Source organism: Dendrobium catenatum, unplaced genomic scaffold (assembly GCF_001605985.2).
Source record: "Dendrobium catenatum unplaced genomic scaffold, ASM160598v2 fragScaff_scaffold_490, whole genome shotgun sequence".
In the NCBI taxonomy this organism is placed as follows: Eukaryota; Viridiplantae; Streptophyta; class Magnoliopsida; order Asparagales; family Orchidaceae; genus Dendrobium; species Dendrobium catenatum.
The window spans coordinates 173224-186673 of record NW_021318952.1 but is presented as its reverse complement, the minus strand read 5'-3'; the positions used below and the strand labels follow the sequence as shown (position 1 = coordinate 186673).

Below are 13450 nucleotides of genomic sequence, written 5' to 3'. Positions count from 1 at the left end.
AAAGTAGCAAATTTTCTTCAATAACTTGCGACAAAATAGTGCATCAATTGTCAAATTTATATTAGCCCAAAAGACCCAAAATTAGTAATTTCTCATAATCCCTAAAACTTCAGGTTTATTACACCAAACTTTTATTCCACTAAGAATTGAAAGTTTCCAATTCATCATGGACAAAACAATAAGATACGGGTGTTGCTACAATGTAAATTCAAGTATATAAGGTAAGCGTGCAGTCAAAGATTTGAACAGTACGAAAGTTGAGATAAAATAACAATACTACTAGATGAAGAAGCAAACAAATAGGAAATTCCATAGAATTAAATTACATCTTGCACAAGAAAAAGAGCAGCAATAGTAACCTTTAAAGTCAAGCATTAATCAGAACTTCGATAAAAAAAAAACAAGGAGAACTTACCCTGTGCTGAAGAAAAAAAAACTAGAAACAATTGAACAAAGGCATTTAATAAGAGTTGAATCAAAATAACTTTCAGTATCAAACCAAACCAATGGGATAATAAAAATATTAGAGAATACATCTTGTTCTCATAGGCACCAACATCATATGCGTATTGCATTCAAACTAGAAAAAACAAAGAATAATATAACAAGAACAACGCAAAACTCAATGCCGAAATACAATGCTTTCGAAAAGTATAGTATTCCAAATTATATCAGTAATAAGCCCGTAAATTCAAAGAGTAAAAAAAGCATTAAATGGGATTATATGAGTTCAATGGCGCCAAAAGCCTTACACATTTCTCCCCCATTTATCAACAGCAGCAGCAACTTTAGCATCTGTCCCGTGTCCAGTGCTCTTAAGATAATAACCAAACGATTCCTTTGTTGGATAAGGGAGCTTGCAGAAGGTTTCCTTCTGATCAGAGAAAATAAAACGTTGCTTTCTAAAATCAAAGTATATCTCATCAACATTACTAGATGATGGCCCCACAACCTGCATAAGAAAAGAGAAATGTCACATAGAATCCCATCTAGAATGTCTTGACTACTAACATCAATATTATTATATTATTTGTCGCATGCAAGTTCATGGTAAGTTGATGTTCATTAGAACATGAAAGAACCCTCAACAACCAATTTACATGATAATTAATAATTATAACAATTTTATTATTATTCTTAAACATTGATAATAATGTTAATACTTATATCTATATTAATAGAAATGTTCTTATTAACATATAATAGCATTAATAGTAATGTTTATGTAACATGCTATCTAAAAAATATGGGTTGCATAAAAACATAGTGCTCCAAATTTAGGCAAAACCTGTGATTTCAGCTAAAAAAGGGACAATTTTACCTGAATATGAGAGAGAGAAAAGAACAATGTAGACCAAAATAAGGAAATAAGAGAACTGCTTCTAAAGATTTATTGTGACTAAATAAGTATACTTATTTTGATAGGGACAAAAGTTATATTCTCTATCAGGAAGTAAAATGAAAACAATAAAATAAAAAAATTTCTCTTTTCTTATATGGGTTTTAGCCCCTGAAATCCATAAAAAAGGGTTCATATAACCACAAACGAGTGTGATGATAATAAACATGCATGTGCATAAACCGCCAGATATTCAGATAGTGAGATTCAACTGATGGAAGATAATAATAAACAACAAACAAGTGTCATAAAATCAATATATGAAATGGATGAAAACTAATAATGCATAAGAACCACAAGACAGACATCCAGAAAGTGAGACACAATTGATGGAGGATACTATGCCCAAACTGACTGACTTCCCTTACAATCTTTCTGGCCAATTTGCTTGCTGGTTTAAAGATAAGCCAGAAATTGATAGGTGAACCAAAGTGCTGGAAGCTGTCATATGAAACCACTGATGGAAATTTATCAAGTTTCTGTTATGTTAATCTGATTCAATAACTGGGCGGAAAACAAGCCCCAAGTAGCAACAAATATCAAAAGTAGAGGAGAAATTTTGGAATCAAACTTGCGTCTCACTGACACTATATATGAATGATTTCTAGCTAAAATACAGATTTTTAATAATCAAGACAGATACATTGTCATTTTCTACTAAATAATTAACACCCATGTAACAAGGACATACAAAGAAACTCTTTTACTTTTATAATCAATATACTGGTTGACAAAGCAAAAGATGGTTCTTAACTTATAATTTAACTTGCCGTTGAACAAAGCTGCTTAAGTAGCCTAAATTACAAAGAAAATTATAGATTTTCCACACTTCATTTTATATAATAGATTAGATACTGTGGAGGGCGAAAGATGTACATAAGTTAGCCAAGCAAAAAGATAGAAGTATGGATATAGTTAAAGTGAAGTGCATTAAGGATTAAGATCAAAAAGTGCTTTTATTAGAAAAAAGATATTCAATATAGGTAGATGAGATATTTCGATAAACTTTTCAACGAAGATTGTGAGAAAACGGTTTACTTTAGTGACCTTAGCATTCTAAATGAAAATTGAAATTTTTATTTTTATCATCATATTAGTAAAACAGAAGTTCGAGAGGTTTTAAAGAAAATGAAGAGTGGAAAAGAAGTTGGACCATTCCAATAAAGGTGTAGAAATGCCAAGGAATTTAAAAAATTTCTTGGTTTACTAAACTTTTTAATATTATTCTGAATACTAAAAAGATGGTAGATGAGTGGAGGAGTGCGTTGATTCATATTTTTAAGAATAAATATGATACACAAGAGTGTGCAAATTATAGAGGAATTAAGTTAATGTATCATACATTGAGCATATGTTACGACGTAATACTAATGTTTCTCAAAGTCAATTTCAATTCATATCAAGTATACTATGAAAGCTATACATTTATTGAGAGATTTGATAGAAAAGTATGGAAAGAATAAGGAGGATCTGCATATGATATTTATTGATTTATAGAAAGCATATGTTAAAGCTCCAAGAAAAATGCTCTGAAGAGGTCTAGAAAAGAATGGAGTTAATGATGCTTATATTCTAATCATTAAGAATATGTGCGTAGGAGTTCTTACTTGTGTTCAAACACAAGGTGATTTGACCAAGTAATTTCCTATTTCAGTTGAATTATACCAAGGATCAGCTTTAAGCTCATATCTTTTTGCTTTATTCATGGATGTTCTTTCTAAACATTTGCAAGAGGATGTACCCTAGTGTATGTTTTTTGCTGATGATATTCATCTTGTTGATAAGACTAGAGAGGGAGTTAAAGAAAATTTTAAATTATGGAGTTCAACCTTAGAGTCTAAAGATTTTTGTTTGAGTAAATCTAAAAGAATACATGAAGTGTAATTTTAGTGGTATTAGATCTAACTGGGAGATAATAACTTTGGGTAATAAATTCATTAATAAGAGTACACATTTTAAATATTTCGGGTCTACTGTTCAAAGTGATGGTAAAATAGATGGCGATATTATTAGTAGAATTCAAGTTTGATGGTTGAAGTGGAGGAATGCTTCTTATTGTGATAGAAAAGTACCCCTCAAACTTAAGGGAAAATTCTATAAGATGGTAATGAGATATGTAATGCTTTATGGAGTAGAATGTTGGTCTTTAAAAGAGAAGCATAAAAATAAGTTAAGTGTTGCATAGATGAGGATGCTCAGGTGGATGAGTGGCTTTACTTTGAGAGACGAAATGCAAAACGAGTATATACATGAAAAGATTGGAGTGGCTCCAGTGGCATATAAGATTAGAGAGTCGCCATAGATGTTTGGTTTGGTCACATAAAACGTAGGTCCTCCAATGACCCGGTTAGAAGAGTAGATATATTAGTTCTAACCTATGTTAAGAAATGTAGAGGTAGACCTAAAAAGACTTAGTTAGAAAGCATTAAAATGATTTTTTTTATTAAATTTAAATGAGAAATTGACTCTAAAAAGGACAACGGAGAAAAAGAAATTCATTTAACCGACCCCACATAGTGGGATAAAGGCTTGATGTTGTCATGTATTACCCTAAATCATAAATATTTCTAATAAAAAAATTAAGAAAAGATAACAAAACTTTAAGCAGGTTTCAGTTGCCCTGTTATAGCATTAGGCAAAATAGACAAAACAATGAGATGATTTGCATTAAAATATCATCAATTATTAACTAAATTGACAAATTAGGTTCCAGAAACTTACAGGTTTTTGGAAGTGAAGTGGAACAATTTCTTTAGCACCAGAAAACTTAGCAGGAATAACTTTGCATGCATCTGCAGAGCGAATCTCACTGACCTGCCAAATCCAAAAATATAAGATGATGAAACGTGTCATGTCATGCAGATAAGCAAAGACATTGTATAAAATTGCAAGATAACAAAAAGAAAATATATCTCCATGAAGCTGGGTAGCTAGGAAATGACTATTATATTCTTTGACAAAAGATGTATTCTTTCAACAGTGCATGTTTCATCTAAATTTGTCATATCAACAGAAAATAATTATTATGCTTACCAAACTAGACTGCATATAGATCATAATACTCAGTCCTTTCACATATAAAACAAGAAAGTGGCAGATTAGTCAAGCTTACTATAATTTAAAGATAACTTCACCACAAAAAATATCAAATTGTTCAATCCTCATCAAAAAACCATTCCAGAATCAAACATGTCATTTACCTTACTGAACCGGACGAAGCATTTGAAATCAACTGACCACGCAGTGAAAAGCAGCACCAGGATGTGAAACCCAGCAAGGCCACCAAGAATGATCAGAGCATCAGTAAATTCGAGGCTGGGAACCGCCAAAAAGAGCCATATGCTATAAAGAAAAACAAAGGGTAACACGTCCAGGCGCCAAGCAGTATGCCGCCTCTTCATCAGATCAACCGCTTCAACTACCTTGCCTCCAACATGGAATCTCACCATCTTTCCCCACTAAGCACCGAAGCTCTATGATCACCCTAGAGACTAGAAATAACCGATAAAGCTATAATTTTTTTTTTAATTCGAATACCGACATACTTCAAGCATCCGAACCAGTAAAGCGAGAGGACGCATATGAATCGATTCTGATCTTTCGTCTCTAATTTGGCGAGGGTATAATACAGGACGACGGAATGACGAAGCTAAAACAAGATAGGGTTAGAAGAGAACAGAGGCAGGCAAATCAGGATAAGAAGGATCCGACGCCGCCGTTCGCACATAGATCTCGATCTGACGGCGGTCGGAGTTACCTCCTAAAGAACAGTCGGTCTGAACTCAGCGGAGCAAGCGCCTGGTAGAGGAATGTGAGGGTTTCCAACGGGGGAGAAATGGTCTGGTGACTTTGTATAGACTGGAAATCGTATTTCAGCTTGCAAGCGACCCTGAGAACGCGTTCTTACCCGAATCAACCTGAAATTTTGCTATAAAAGTTTAGGGTTGCCAATATGCATTAAAATGTGTGTAATCATAAATTTTTAACAAACTATGAAAAAAAAACAAATTAAAATAATTTAGGGTTTATTATTAATATTTATAGTTTTGAAAAAAAAAATCTCAATTAATAAAAAAATAGTTACTAAATCAACTTTATTAGTTATACATGATAATAAATGTCAATCTATATCATATTTAATTCTAGAAATATAAAAAATGATTTGTTAAAGAGGCATGTTATTTATTTTAGAATGATCTCATAATATTTTTATCAAAATTTTTTTGTGCATTATCTATCAAAGCTTAGATTCATTAATTAATTTAATTGTCCCCCGACATGATCCATATATTCATCTTCTTCAAATCATTGGGTCACTTCCTAGCAAGTCCCTTCCCTCACGAAATTGTCGTTGCCTTTGATCTCATTCTAATGTCAACTCTTATGAAATAGCATATATAACCACCTTGAAAAAGGGATGATGTCATTGTGATTTCATAATTAATCATTTTAATGGTTGATCTATTATGTAAATAAGAAAATATTTTTTCTAGCGTTTAAGACTGCACCTTACGATTCTTCCTCCTGTTTCAAATGATCATTTATCCCGTTTGTCATCGCCCACTCCTACAAAAGAGAGAGGATGACACCATCTTCCAAAGTTTGCTTCACAAGTTTTGATTTTTTAGATGTATGCTAGCATTCTACTAGATTTTGGTGTCAAAATCTCCTTAGTCCCTAACTCCTCCCACTTCCTACACATATTAACTCTAATCAAAGAGCCAAGGAGTTATCCTTCAATTAGACTATCAACAACTTTTAAGTACACACCATCTTTTATTTAGTTTGAGCCTCTAGCTTTAGGAAATTCATGGACATCCTTAAACTTACATGATAAGTATAATCTCACAACCGCCTTCCCCACCCCTTGCCCCCTCGAGTATGCATTTCAAGCTTCCCCTCTATTATCATCGATGAAATGAGTTAGTTTTCCTTAGATCATTCCCAAATCTTTTGCAAGTGTCCATCTAGTAACATTGAATAATGGCTTTAGAGCCCAATATAAGAGGTTAGAGTGATATTTTTACTCAATAAGTTCTTAATTCCATGACAATCTATCAACTCATTGAGCCTATAACTTGAATATGTCAACTACTCCACTCATTAGCTCTTTAAGTTGATGGCACCAATCATTTAACAACTCAAGTTGATGGCACTTCATGTCAACCCTTAAGGCGTCGGCTAAAGCCTCGAATCATGTATGACTCAAAGAAAAGTTTCTAAGTAAAATAACCTTATAAACTTGTGATATATAAGTGGAATGTCATTGTAGTATTTGGTTACATGCATTTATGCCACAAAATTCAGACTAAGAAAATGAAAGCCTTGTCGGCTCATATTCATTATGCATGGTCTTAAGATATTCTAGCTAATCAGTTGAGGTAATATTGGTTCTTTACATCATAGATTTACTCTCATATGCATTCAAGTCATATCACATATAGGCTAAAATTATAAGGCCTATTTATTCTCCCTTTTTAGTTATACCTTTCTTGCATTGCATCGAGAATTAAGGAAACTATTTCTAAATCATTTAAGTAGAATTAGAAGACATTTTTTATCCAAAGAGTATAATCTATATCATAAGCTATGTTGACACTTTTCCCTATGATTAGGAATTTTGGAGGGTTTTTACCTAGTACTAGGCCCCTTCTCCCCTTTGGGATTTTGCCTTGTGTATTCATGAAAATATAAATATATATATATATATATATATGTGTGTGTGTGTGTGTGTGTGTGTGTGTGTATCTACCCTACATGTTTACGAGTCTCTTTGGAACATGCTCTTATTTATATAAAACAATATTCTTAGAACTCTTTTTGTATTGAACCCAAAAAAGAATAAACATTCTAAGTAAGAGTTTCCTAGAACATGTCACCCAAAATATAATAAATTATGATTAGATCTCCTATAACTAAATAAACTATATTTGAGTATCCTTATCGTTTATAAAAAATCTATGTGACATATATTGTTACCATCCATTGATTCTTATGCATATAAAAATAAGTTGTGATCTCTTCTCCCTCTATCAGGAGTGATTATTGTGTCCGGACATTGAACTCGTCCAGAGACTAATAACAGCGCGCCAGGTCACCTGGGTGCTCGATACCGAGCACTTGGTATTGCTCGGTATTCGTCCAGATTTTCAATTTTTTGTCAGGACGTAATAGCTTTTTCTCTATCAGACAACTCAACCTAATGTTTTCTCTTAAAGTAATTAGGCTCCTTAGAAGTCTATAGCTTGTACACATACACAACCCTATTGGGGGAAATTATATTTACATTTAAGTGTAGGCAAAATTTTAGGTACGAAGGGTGGTCGTCACTATTTTTTGTTCTTTTTTAATTTTTTATGAAAAAAAAAATTACTTTTTGCAACCAAATGAGTTATAATATGATAGCAATGAAAAAACTATTGTATGACATTTTAAAAAGATATTTATGCAGCAACAACAACAACAAATAACCTTTATTCCACTACATGGGATCAGCTACCTAAATATTTTTCTCCATTGTGTCATATTAAGAGTCAAACTCTCATTTATATCCAATAAAGAAAGCTCGTTTCTAATATTTTCTTAGCATATATTAAATCTAATACATTGACTCTCCTAACCGGATCATCAGAAGGCCACTATTTTATGTGACCAAACAATCTAAGACAACTCTCTAATCTTATTTGCCATTGGAGCTACTCCAACCTTTTCACATATATGCAAAAAAGATATTTATGATACAACTAAAATTATTTTTTCTTTCAACTTTTTTACAACTAGATATACAAAAAATTACTGGCGACAAGCAAACCTTTAATTGGCTTTCAATAGCCTTTTTGTTTACAATTCTAAATTCAAGCTGATTCCAATCCTAGATGAAACTGAATGGTATTGAAATTCGAATACACATAATAACTTGAGAAGTAGTTGAGATTTCTTCATTTCCAGTGATTCACATCGAAAAGAAACGAGAAAGTTTAGCAAAGGAACCCATAACAATTACTGCCATGAGCCCCTAAGTATTCAAAACCATAGAGAGGAAAAAAGAAAAGCAACATCAATACATTCATCATTCACCAACAAACCATACGTCTGATCTATGGAAATCCTGTAACATTTGATAGAGTACATTACTTTCTTCTAATAATGTGTTTAACATCGAAAATGTTACAGCAAATTTGAACAAAGAAAGAAAGGAAGCTATTGCCTTATTACAATGGCAAAAAACAAATTACCACTTAAATATTTTAACTGTAATCTCAGGAAAATTATTACGTGCGGAGTCCATACGGGTAGAACTGTCCGGATTTGCTCAACAAATACTTACAAAATACTCATAAAAAACTTGTCAATATTGATTATTACTAAGTATTTGCTGAGTATTTACAAATACTTAACAAATACGGACGGTTCTCCCCATCCGAACTCCTCACAAAATAATTTCTCATAATCTTGACATTCCATATTGCGGAAGTGCGAATTACGTGTTTCTTTAGAGCTTTGATCCAAGCTTGATACCAGGGCCTTGTCTAGTTGGAAGTTTCAGGTCTTCCCATCCTTGGTCGTCCACCTTGGAGAAATACCGATCAACCATCGCATCATCTATTAACTCCAATCTCGAAGGTTCCCACTGCACGAGCAATGTGAAATCGCATGAGGATAAATAAAAATTTTCTATTGAAAACTTGAAATCAGTGAGGTGGAAATTGAACCTTTGGGTTTTTGTCTTTATCCACAAGCAAAGCCCTGCAACCCTGCCCATGACATTAGGACACTTGTGAGTGAGGTTAGAAGGTATCTATAGATATGGTCATCAGCAAACCAAGATCAAAGAGTATATGTGCAGTATACATGCTACATGGTAGGCCTAATGAAAGAGTTTTGCTACACCCTAAGAAAAAAATCTTCATGAAAATCACTTGGGCCCTAGTTTCATATGTGGCTTAAATAAGTTTGAAAAGTGTCATATGTTTTTGCATGAGAATAATTTTTACTGATCCACCTAACCAAATGGCAATGTTGGTGTGAGTTATTGTGTAGATTTATTGCTGCCACCTCATTTAGATCCAATGAAGACATACACCAAAGCATAATTTAACTCGTGTGGGACTCACTTGAGTGAAGAAGATGGCCAATTCTAGCTTGGTCTGTTCTAGCATGGAATAGTTTGAGACCAATTCCAATCTTTTGCATTCATTTGATCTGCAATTTGGCCAAGAAAGTCGTGCACAAACTTTGATCAACCCTTCATAGCTTGTGTCAAACAGGCCAAATCAAGTATATTTGGACTCCATTTCAATCAAAGTGAGCCAATATAGGCTCTGATTTAACTTTTTATTAGTGCCCTTAGATCCTTGAAGTTAAAAAAAAAGCTCAACTTGTTAAAGATTTTTATGATCTTCAAAATTGTCCTCTCATTTTTAGGCTGTTGAAAATCGTTAAAAAAGATACTCCTCAGTTTGCACTAGGGTGTCATGCCCATTCGCTTGCTCGAATTAAAATCAAAATACACATTGGAGCTTCCCTTATAACCCACATGAGACAATAGATAACATAACGATTTAAAATAGACATGGTTATTGAAGTTATAGTGAACAAATGAGGATTCATTGGCGATAATGGAGGCCACCAATGTGCTCCTCGTTGGCTTAATTAGTCATTGGCTTCCCATCAGCCTAGAGATAGTGGCCAAACTGATCTTTGACTAGTTAGGGCTCTTTGGGCATGTTTGTCCCCTAAACTCACTTCAATCATTTGGAGAGAAAAAGGATCAAAATAATCTCTTAACTCGTTAGGATCTAAATTATATTGAGAGATCATTTTGGTTCCACAGTTACAAATTAATTAAAAAAATATATAAAGGTGGCATGGTCGAAGGATGGAAAAAGGTTATATTCGGAATAACAAAAATTAAGCGATATCAAAATATACGAACCCAACATCCTCTTGTCGAAACCCCAACAACGAAAACACCCATTAGTTTCGAACTCTAGTAGTTTCGACCCCCTTCTTCGAACCCTAAGCAACTTAGACCCTCAGCTTCGAACACCAGCTTCCAACCCTCAACTGCTTCGACCCCCTTCCTAGAACCCTCAGTAGCTTTGAACCCCCACCCGCAGCTTTGACCCCATGCTTCAACCTTCAGCATCTTCGAAAATTATATGAGAAGTTATGAGTGCAACATAAAGCCTTTAAGCGGGGCTAATGAGTGGCCAATGAGTAACATGATACCACCATTGCCACCAAGGTATAATAAACCCAAGAGGGGTAGGCCATAGAAGATGCGAAAAGAGCTACCGACAAACACACATCACATTTAAATCCAAAAAAGTTAGGGAGAGCCAATGTGAAGCTTCATTGCCATAAATGTAAACACTAAACAAAGTGGACAAAACAACATAACTTGTGATAAAAGAATACATACTGAGGAGAGATATTGACATGCCCAGGAAGTTGTACAATCATTGATTGAAATTGTGAGTCATATTATCCCATAAATTTTGTTAACATAGATAAAAATTTGATTTAAAAAGTGTTTTCTAAACTTGTCCTTTGACCAGTTGGAGAGTTAAACACACCAACTTTGAAAATTCTCACTCAAGGATTTTTAAATACAAAACTTTTAGTAAGTTTATTTAATTTTTTTTCTTCATAGTTTATTTTTTGTTTTGCTACGTGAATCTAATCAAAGTTTCTTCTTTTCTATAGGTTTACACCTCTAGAAGAAAAAACTCTCATTGAATGAAATATTCATATTTTGGATCTTGAATTTTTGTATGGATGGTGTGGACGACAGTATACGAAACTTCTTATTTTATACTTTATTTCAACTTTTGAATGAAAAAAATAGAAAATGTAAGGATTTGCATAAATATTATGTTTTGTAATAACAAGAGAGTACTTCATTTTATAGTATTATGATACATTTCAACAGAATGGATGAAATTTTAGTTTTATTTATGTATTTTTCTGAAGATCTTTTAAATGTAATGACTCTAAGCTTCTTCAGAGCTTCTAAGCTTAATCATTGTAGGAGTAACAAGTGGTTCCCCTGCGTGATCTATTATATTAGAGCTTTGGCTGTTCTAATTTTATTGATTTTGAGCTTATGATATTCATTTGATTTTTCCGCTGTAGTGCTCAAGTTTTTTTTATGCTTTTGATTACTTTGTTCTCTTCTTTTGTCTTCATTTTCACTACCATTAATTAGAATCATCCTCACACATTTTATTGAAAATATCACAAAATCATAAGGTTGTCACATTTTTTGAAAAAAAGTGAATGTTTATTGTATTACCATAACTTTAAATTATATTTTTTATAAAAATATTGTTAAATATCCATTTTAGTCACAAATTTTTTTACCGATCATAATTTATAAAATAAGACTAAAATTTTTAAAATCATAATTAAAAATACTATTAATTTCTCTTATTAAAAAAACAATTAATAAAATGATCTTTAATCAAATTAGATTGAAATATTCGACTATAGCTAATAAATGGGATGACATTATACCTAATAAATATTGGGCATGGTAATTCGCTTGAATTCTTTTATAATCCTTTTGTGAACTTCTATTTGTATGTATTGTAGTTGAAAATTTCTTTGAAAAATTATATCTACTAAATAGTTTACTTATAAAATTCCTAAAGTACCCCTAATTTTAACACCATTAAGTCCAACATCCATTAGTTTGGATGGTGAGACAAAAATGATACCATTTTACGATTTGAAGGACTAATGGTCGCTCTATATAGTTGGAGGCTATTTTGGTCTTTTCTAAAAAGTTAAGGGACCATTTTGATCCTTTTCCATCATTTGAGTTTTCAATGAGGTCATATGAGTCAATTCAAGCATGTTGGGACATTGATTCCGTGAAATGGAGCCACAATAGACTTGGTTTCAACTTTCAATAGGTGCCTCCAGATAAATGCGTGGAGTAAAAAATTGTGCTTGACTAGCTAGGAGTTTATATGATCTCACCAAATCATGTTAGCATTAACTGTTTATTGAGGACTGCAAAAGAAATCAGAAAACAAAACTTCAGCCATCCCTTGCATGTTCATATATATGGCATACAGATATAAGTACCTCGAAGAAATCCTTGCTTGCCTCTTTGCGCAGAATGTGACAACAGATTCTATAATCCTTAGTAAGGCATTGACCTATGCTTTGTAGGCGCCCTTCTCTGATCTGAAAGAAAAATAAGTTCAACTTAAAAGGATTACATTTGGGTATTGTAACAAGAAATCTCTAACAAACTGTGACAGAAACTAAAATAATCTAAAATGTAAAATATTATCCATATAGAAAAGTTATACTTACTAATTCCGTCACAATTAAAAGCAATAAAAAATAATCACAAAAGCACAAATGGTGACCTGACTACCATCTATTAACTGAGGAGTATATGCTAGTCCATACCGATCGAAGAGAGATCTTTAGACTCAAAGGAGAAGCTTTCTTTAAAGACTGAACTGCGGCCAGAATCCACTCAGTGTTATTTACAGCCTCCTGCTCCTGCAATGCAAGGAGAGATAAGAAGACATTTTTTACCCAAAAAATTGAGAACTGATAAATTTACAAAATGGCAGGATATCAGTTAAAATGATCAATAAGGAATAGTGAAATTATAGAAAAAAATCACATCAACTGGATATGCACAGAAATCAACTTACAAGGGCTGACAGAATTTCTTCAACAGAATTCTTTGAAAAGCACTTGTCAATAACATCCAATCTGCAAAAAAGAATTAAATACATCTTTATAAGTGTAAAATGTGCTCGTAGGTTAACAATATATGGTTAGGAATGGCCACGGGATCACTGCATGACTACTCGACTCGAACCATTTTGAAATTATAAGGCATTAAAAATCCAATGCCAGCAACATATAAATGACAAATAACATGTTTTCACACACAAATCTCTCTATGCCAATTAATTAACAGATAATTAAAAAAGCGATGATAGAAAGATAAACTACTTCAAACTATAAAAACAACAAAATAATCAGACTTATTAAGAGGTGGTTTGGTTGCCTGAAAAA

General features: G+C 32.8%; 2 protein-coding genes across 2 annotated transcripts in view; both read right to left on the bottom strand.

The window, feature by feature from the left end:
• LOC110114222 (probable manganese-transporting ATPase PDR2) overlaps positions 1-5318 on the bottom strand; it is a 28754-nt gene extending 23436 nt beyond the window's left edge. Inside the window, exons 1-3 of the mRNA XM_020847022.2 lie at positions 4600-5318; positions 4121-4213; positions 753-952 (exon numbers count right to left, since the gene is read on the bottom strand). Of these exons, the coding sequence (XP_020702681.1) occupies positions 753-952; positions 4121-4213; positions 4600-4848 (542 nt within the window). The 5' untranslated portion in view covers positions 4849-5318. The remainder of the gene's footprint in view (positions 1-752; positions 953-4120; positions 4214-4599) is intronic.
• Positions 5319-8471: 3153 nt separating this feature from the next.
• Positions 8472-13450, bottom strand: part of LOC110114234 (3-hydroxyisobutyryl-CoA hydrolase 1) — a 45237-nt gene continuing 40258 nt past the window's right edge. Inside the window, exons 10-14 of the mRNA XM_020847037.2 lie at positions 13081-13141; positions 12827-12922; positions 12494-12595; positions 9112-9153; positions 8472-9029 (exon numbers count right to left, since the gene is read on the bottom strand). Coding sequence (XP_020702696.1) covers positions 8892-9029; positions 9112-9153; positions 12494-12595; positions 12827-12922; positions 13081-13141 — 439 coding nt within the window. The 3' untranslated portion in view covers positions 8472-8891. The remainder of the gene's footprint in view (positions 9030-9111; positions 9154-12493; positions 12596-12826; positions 12923-13080; positions 13142-13450) is intronic.